An 8,211-nucleotide genomic window follows, 5' to 3' on the forward strand; every position below is an offset into this window, starting at 1 on the left:
TCAAATTTTTTTTTGAATCAGAACTATGGCTTCATGGTGCTCCCTGGAAAGGCCTTGAGGAGCTGAATCAGGAACTTTTGTCCGTTTCAAAATATCTTGTTCCTAGCCTTAGAAATCACTAAAAAACCAAAATTTTTTAAGGTTTATTGAGAATTGTCCAATTTGTAGAGGTTTTTTAGATTTTCTCAGGCTAGGAACGAGATTTTTTGAAACGGACAAAAGTTCCTGACTCAGCTCCTCAAGGCATTCCCAGGGAGCACATGAAGCCATAGTTCTGATTCAATAAATTTTTGACTCCCATTTACAAATAGCTATGCAATTAAATGTCTGGTCGTCAGCGGTTTTAAGACTTTAAGATAAATTTTAAATCATCTAGAGGTGTATTATATCTATATAAATTGAGTGCAGATCCCCGCTTTGGCATCAGAAAAAAAATGTCCAAAATCGACCCACTCTAATAAACAGGCCAATGTCCCCTCCCTCTTTGCCCAGAATCGCTTATTATTCAAAATTCAGGGATAAAGGAGACATTGGACCTAATAATCATTATGGCCCCCTAAGTAACAATTACGTTACTCATTCGTGGGCTAAAAAACTTTGGGTACTTTTTAATTTTGACAAGATTTACTAACTAGCAATGTTTTTCAACCAATAATTTTAATATTCGTAAGGTATTTTTTAACACACTTAACATAACATAACATTTTATTTAACTTTTAGCATGGATAAATACATTTAATAAAAATAGAAATTATCATTTGTATGGATGTAAATCAATTTATTTATCATCAATTGCCTTATCCCGCAATGATAAAAACGTGATATTATACGGAAGCGAAGACACACCAAGTTTTTACCCTTGGTTAATCATAAAAAGAATTTGAAAGGGGTTGAGTAATGTGTGTACGTATTTTTTTGTGTTTTTATTTAAGAATTTAAGTTAAAAGTATAAGTGCTTATGGAATTTGATTCAAAGCATTTGATTAAACATTTTGTTCCTTAAATTTTCCGAATACTAAAATTTTAATTGCTAAAATTAAAATTTTAACACACTCTTTTTGTTTGTAATATACCCTACCTTGAAATGTAATTGATAGGTTTGGTAGGTCCCCAAAAGAGGTCCCAACAGGTATTTCCATGCCATTTCTAGCCATGCGGTATTTCTTTTAAACTTTCTTTAAAAATTTTGACTGTTGATTTGTCAAAACATTTCGATAAATCGGTCGTAATTAATATTGACATACAGACAAATATGTTTGTTAAGAAGTTTTGCTTTGTAATATAAAGTAAACAAAGCTAAAAAGGCTTTTTATAAGGGTCATTTAGTTACCTCTACCTCCCTACATCAGGGAGGGAGGGGACATTGGGTTGTCTATTGCACTAGTCCCCAAAGTTTTATAAAAAACATTTTCTTATTTGTTTGCTTGATAACTTTGGGGACTTATAGAGAATTTTGATTAGCTGTTTCATTATGTTGATTGTTCAACCACTTGTAATTCAACCAATTGTAATCTACAGAAGGGGTAATTTTGTGTATCAATATTGGGGATGTATATCAATTTATCGGCCATTGTCTTATTCCTTTAGATCCCTGTGCCTATATACAAATATGCTAAACCATTTGAAAATGATTAATGCTTGTGACCTTTTGTAGATTACAATTAGTGGTTGAAATATTTGGACACTCAACTAAATGCACCAAACCAATCAAAATTCAATAAAAGTCCCCAAGGTTGTTATGCCAAAGAAAAAGAAAGCGTTATTATAAGATTTTGGGGACTAGTGTAATTAACAGCCCATTGTCCTTTCCACCTCTGCATAATCTTAATGGATATAAGAATAAACGTGGATATCATTATAGCGGAAAAATTGTCTTCGTTTTAGGTTGCTACCATGGACATTGCTTATTGGTCAGTTCGTTCACCCATTTAAAAAATACAAATACAGTCTTCTTCAAATATTTTTTTTATTGAAACATTGTCAATGCAAACACACACACACACATACACACACAAACTACACACACACACACACTACATACCCATTACCCACATACACATTACTTTGATATTCCTATTTATTATAAAGAAGAAATGAGGTTTTGGGAAGAGCTAAAACATACACACAGGGATAAAGTGTAGGTTAAGGGATAAAATATTCATGTTCTAATTAAGTTATTTTTTATTCAAACATGATGACGCATGACATGATTAATTCCATTTTCCACTGGTGTTACGGACAGGCTACCTGACTGACTGACAGACCAAAAGACACTCCCATTGTTTGAGGGGTATATTTATTCTAGTGGCGATTTCCCTTGGGAGGGTGGTGGTATAGTTATAAACTTCCAAGGACCTATGAGAAACTTCATTGTAATGGAGAACCATATCGGTCCAGCGGTTAGCAAGATCCTTTGGTAAACACACACAAACATAATATTGCTTTTATATAAAGATTTCAATAACAAAATTAAAACATGTTATTTAATTCTCATAAACCTATCCTTTGAATCCCTGGGCGGCAACTGCAGAATATCTTCTTGTGGTTATGAGCCTTGGTTACTGGTGGTTAAGCATAAAAACAACAACTTGGTTTCACTACCCAGAACAAACATCACTTTTGAGTACTAGAATTAATTAGTTGTATTATCATTTTAATTCTAATTCATGCTTTTAAGTTAATAATTTTATAGACTAATGTCAATTAGAGAGAGAGAGAAGGACAATTAACTGCTTATTACACGAGTCCCCAAAGTTTTAAAATAACATCTTCTTATTCTTTGCCTTAACAACGTTGGGACTTGAATTTTGATTGGTTTGTGAATTAAGTTGAGTGTTCAAACGTTTTAACCACTAATTTTATCCTATAAAAGAGGTGATTTTGTGTATCATTATTTGGGATGTACATCAATTTATTGGCTATATTTGTCTTATCCCTTTAGGTCCCTGAATGGCAATAACCAGATTGCTTACATAATGGCATGTTAAAATAAAATATGATAGTGAGAGATTTAATGATAATAACTGCCCAAATGTTTTTTTTACTGCTATTTTAACATCTGTTATTGCTGCACTACTTAATCACTTATAAAAACTTTAAATAGGGAATTATAATATAATTTTAAAGTAAAGTCATATAGTCGAAAGCATGCTTCCAATTTGAAAGACCTTAGAACCCAGCTTGAGCGAGAGCCAAGTAACTAAACTTGTAACCATAATTCACAGCACAGTAATAAAATAAATTGTGGTCGAATTAAAGCATATATACTATACTGTATACTAGTATTCATGGATCAGGGAAATATCACCTGAAGAATTAAAGCATATATACTATACTGTATACTAGTATTCATGGATCAGGGAAATATCACCTGAAGAATTAAAGCATATATACTATACTGTATACTCGTATTCATGGATCAGGGAAATATCACCTGAAGAATTAAAGCATATATACTATACTGTATACTAGTATTCATGGATCAGGGAAATATCACCTGAAGAATTAAAGCATATATACTATACTGTATACTAGTATTCATGGATCAGGTAAATATCACCTGAAGAATTAAAGCATATATACTATACTGTATACTAGTATTCATGGATCAGGGAAATATCACCTGAAGAATTAAAGCATATATACTATACTGTATACTAGTATTCATGGATCAGGGAAATATCACCTGAAGAATTAAAGCATATATACTATACTGTATACTCGTATTCATGGATCAGGGAAATATCACCTGAAGAATTAAAGCATATATACTATACTGTATACTAGTATTCATGGATCAGGGAAATATCACCTGAAGAATTAAAGCATATATACTATACTGTATACTAGTATTCATGGATCAGGGAAATATCACCTGAAGAATTAAAGCATATATACTATACTGTATACTAGTATTCATGGATCAGGGAAATATCACCTGAAGAATTAAAGCATATATACTATACTGTATACTAGTATTCATGGATCAGGGAAATATCACCTGAAGAATTAAAGCATATATACTATACTGTATACTCGTATTCATGGATCAGGGAAATATCACCTGAAGAATTAAAGCATATATACTATACTGTATACTAGTATTCATGGATCAGGGAAATATCACCTGAAGAATTAAAGCATATATACTATACTGTATACTAGTATTCAGGAATCAGGGAAATATCACCTGAAGAATTAAAGCATATATACTATACTGTATACTAGTGTTCAGGGATCAGGGAAATATCACCTGAAGAATTAAAGCATATATACTATACTGTATACTAGTGTTCAGGGATCAGGGAAATATCACCTCAAGAATTAAAGCATATATACTATACTGTATACTAGTGTTCAGGGATCAGGGAAATATCACCTGAAGAATTAAAGCATATATACTATACTGTATACTAGTATTCATGGATCAGGGAAATATCACCTGAAGAATTAAAGAATTGAAAATAACAATATCTTAAAGAAACTCTACTCAAGCATATTAAGTGGCAAAATATATTTTCTTTATATTCCATATCCCTTTGAATGATTTAAGACTCTTACACCCCCCCCCCCCCCAAACCCATTTTTCCTGACATCCTTTTAAATGTTCTATTCATATATCTGTAATAATTCTGACATATAATTGGCCCATAAATTAAAGTTTTTTTTTCGATTTCCCATCGAGTGAGATAACGACATATTGCTTTTATGTTGTAAATGCCAAAATCAGTTTTATCTTTTTAGTATGGCTTCGAAACCGATTAGAACCGGCTCTTAAACATACTGAAAAATCATGTATATTTTTTATTTTGAGGCTTTGTGTTTTTATGTTTGGCCGCTTTTTCTTCTTCTTTGATTGCTTTGAAACCGATTAATATCCGCTGGATAGGAACCGGTTCTAATCCATAATGAAAAATCATGTATCTTATCGTATTAAATATAGTAAATAACTATTCTTTTTATTTCAGGTTGATCGTTACCGCCACACGTATCCCGGCGTCAGCCAAATACAAAGTTCCTCCAATGACACCGCCACCGACAATGAGCCGCTAAACATTCCCCGCCGAAAACGGGACGTCGAGTCTGACTTCTTGGCCGAGCTGAATTGCGGTGAGACGCAGTGTACCTTTGTCTCGTGTCGCATTGGACCATTGGCGAAGCGCAGCTATACACTAATTCGCCTTCGATCCCGTCTCTGGGTTCGCTCACTGGACAATATCAAGCGAAATGACGTTGAAATATCGTCTAAGCTAGTGAGCAGAGTGATTAAACTGCCGTACGGCGTGAATCCCGAGTATCTTGGCTTCAAAAGTCATCACGTGACCACTCAAGTTTTATCGTTAGAGCAGGGGGAACCTGCTTCTATACCGCTATGGATTCTAATCCTGGCAATCTTAGCTGGCCTCCTATTTCTATCCCTACTAACCTGTATCTTACACAAGCTTGGATTTTTCCAGCGTAACAGGCCGGAGGAATATGATTTTGACCACCAAGTGACCCTGCAAGAGAAGCCCTACCAAGGTATAGAGAGTAGAAATCATCTGGTTGGCCAGGGGGCTCAGTATCACCTCTTGGTGGACAACTCCAATGGTTCCAGCAGTTCTCATGGCAGTAGTGGAGAGCACTACAGGTTCTCAAACGGCTCCGGAGGAGCAAGTGCTGGACCTTGCGGAGCCCCCTGGGATAGATCAAGATCTTCTAGCCAGAGATTGAGTAACAGTCCGCGGAATAGTAATATAGGCACTACTGTCTACTATCCTGGCCAGCGGCATCCAGATTTTCTACCTGGAGACGAGGCATTATAGGACAGGATTAATTATCCGAGCGGTTCAGTGATAACTACAGTTGTTACAGTTCACATTTAAAAACTAAAGAACTAAAATATTTCTCCAAGTGCCATAAATTTGTACATTCAGAAAATAATTATGTGAAAATGGGCTGCTGTGTTCTAAAATAAATACTTTGTGATTTTAGCTAGCAGCCTACTATTAGTCCTATATCAGACCTTACTAATATCATTATAATGACTTTAGCTGAATTTGTTATTATTAGTTAATTAAAGACTTTAAGAGCTTGAAATCGTGCCAGTGATAGTTAATAGATTAATAGTTATTTATCGTATCGTATTATAGACAGTTTTTTGCAGATATTTTAATGAAAATTTTTTTTTTATTTTAATATTCATGGAAAATTGTCTATAATACGATGCTATACATGTTTTTTGGTATGACTGTGAACCGGTTTTAATTCAGCGGATATTAATCGGATTCGCAAGCCATGATGGAATACTATTTATTTGATTTTGCCATTAGTATTTATGATTCGGTTTATAGTTGTTTGTCTGCGGACAGGCCTACTCATAATCTGCAGCTATGTCTCCTGTATGTCGGCGGACAAAGCAACGGATTCCGGTTGTCTCTACGTGGCCCAATAATTATAAAACAAAAGGACAGCGGAATGTTTCATGTGACGTCATAAAAATACGTCTAAAAAGGAAGGATGAGAAAAGTTAGAAAGGAAACCCCTAAATAAGAGATTAATAATTGACGTATTTTTATGACGTCACACATGACACTTTCCGCTGTCCCTAAAACAAGTTGATTTTCTTTCATTTTTACGAATTTTATCCAACTAAACGTTTTTTTCACCTATAAAAGAAATACATATTTCCATAAATTAAATTACTGATAATAGAGCTTTGCTTTTTTCATAAAAATTATATTTCATAACATGTAAATATTACTTAATAATTTATATAAAAAACAACATTATATTGTGTTCATAATTGTATTTAATAGGAAATGAAAAGTGTGAAAAAAATGTCAACATACACATTGATCTGTAATGGGACAAAAATTATTATTCTTTTGTAGATTTAACTTTAATTTTTAGATAACAAATCTCTAAAAGATTTGGATCATTTACATGATACAGTTCAGAAAATCTGAAAAGAAAATTTTAATTTTTTTCTCTGTAAATTTCATTTGTATATTATGTGTTCTACTTTTCTCGACCTTTTACATAGTTTTTGTTCAACTGTTTTTTAGTAGCGCCGCTACTCTATAATAATTAGTTTGTCCGTAAGTCCTTTATTTTCTCTCCTTCCCTCTGTCTTTACTCACATGGGCACGGGCATATATGTACAAAGACCTTTTTTTGTACATACGTCCCTTTTCTGTGTCAGCTAAACCGTCCCCAAGAAGCTCTTTATAGTGCCTATAAAAATGACGTCATACAATACAAATGACCAATGACAGGCCAATAAAAAGACTAAATTACTTAATCACAGGTCAGTATACATTTTAATTGGCCAATGTCGTCATTTTAATGTGCGCTTAAAAACTTCGATTATTTACATATAGTAATTAATGTTCGTTTTTCTCGAAATCTATTTTATTTGATTTTGCTGCACTGCGCCTTTTATTAACCTAATCTTACTTGTTTTCTCAATGTTTTGAGATATTTATCAGATCTAGTCAAACTTTTTATATATTTTACAAACAAGGAATCTGTTAAATGTTAAAATTTTCATATTTTTCATTTTTACACCTTTTTGCTTTTAATTTGCTAAATATAATTTTTTTAAATGTACATAAATATAGCAATACCGAAGCTTTTTATAATGCTTATAAAAACGCTGTCATACTGGCCTACCATTGGTCAATTAAAATGTATACCAGCTGCCATTGGTAAGTTAGTCTTTTTGTTTGTATTGTATGACGTAATTTTTATAGGCACTGCACTGTAAAGAGCTTCTAGCAATAATTATTTTGGTCCTAGGACAAACGCAGGAGTCCCAAACGTCGGAGTGGTTAAGAGTCGGAGTAGACACTTAACCTGACCTAACTTATTTTAAATCATATTATAGGTTTTTCAAATGCCTAACCCCTGCGGGGGGCTTATCATATCTTAACCTAACCTAATCTGTATAGTAATACTTAATCAAATTAATATTTTAACACTCCTGCGCTTGTCCACTCCGACGTTTGGGACTTCTGCGTTTGTCCTGGAACCCTTATTTTGATTTACATGGAAGTATTTATTAACATTAGTGCATTATTTTTTTTGTCCTTGTCTCATTTTTATGTCAAAATTGTATAAAGACAGGCAAAATTCTATTTTATGACAAGTAAATTATTCTCATAATTTTGACATAAATGTCAAATTTTTTTTTTACATATAAACTTCCCTTAGTTTACTAAAACTTCACCC

At 33.2% G+C, this 8,211-nt stretch overlaps 1 protein-coding gene across 1 annotated transcript in view; it reads left to right on the forward strand.

The window, feature by feature from the left end:
• Positions 1-6,659, forward strand: part of LOC145315725 (integrin alpha-PS2-like) — a 69,136-nt gene extending 62,477 nt beyond the window's left edge. The window contains exon 18 of the mRNA XM_080155760.1: positions 4,968-6,659. Coding sequence (XP_080011886.1) covers positions 4,968-5,804 — 837 coding nt within the window. The 3' untranslated portion in view covers positions 5,805-6,659. The remainder of the gene's footprint in view (positions 1-4,967) is intronic.
• Positions 6,660-8,211: the final 1,552 nt, after the last annotated feature.

The sequence above is a fragment of the Acartia tonsa genome, chromosome 4, assembly GCF_053477335.1.
Source record: "Acartia tonsa isolate MP-2025a chromosome 4, ASM5347733v1, whole genome shotgun sequence".
NCBI classification, from domain to species: domain Eukaryota; kingdom Metazoa; phylum Arthropoda; class Copepoda; order Calanoida; family Acartiidae; genus Acartia; species Acartia tonsa.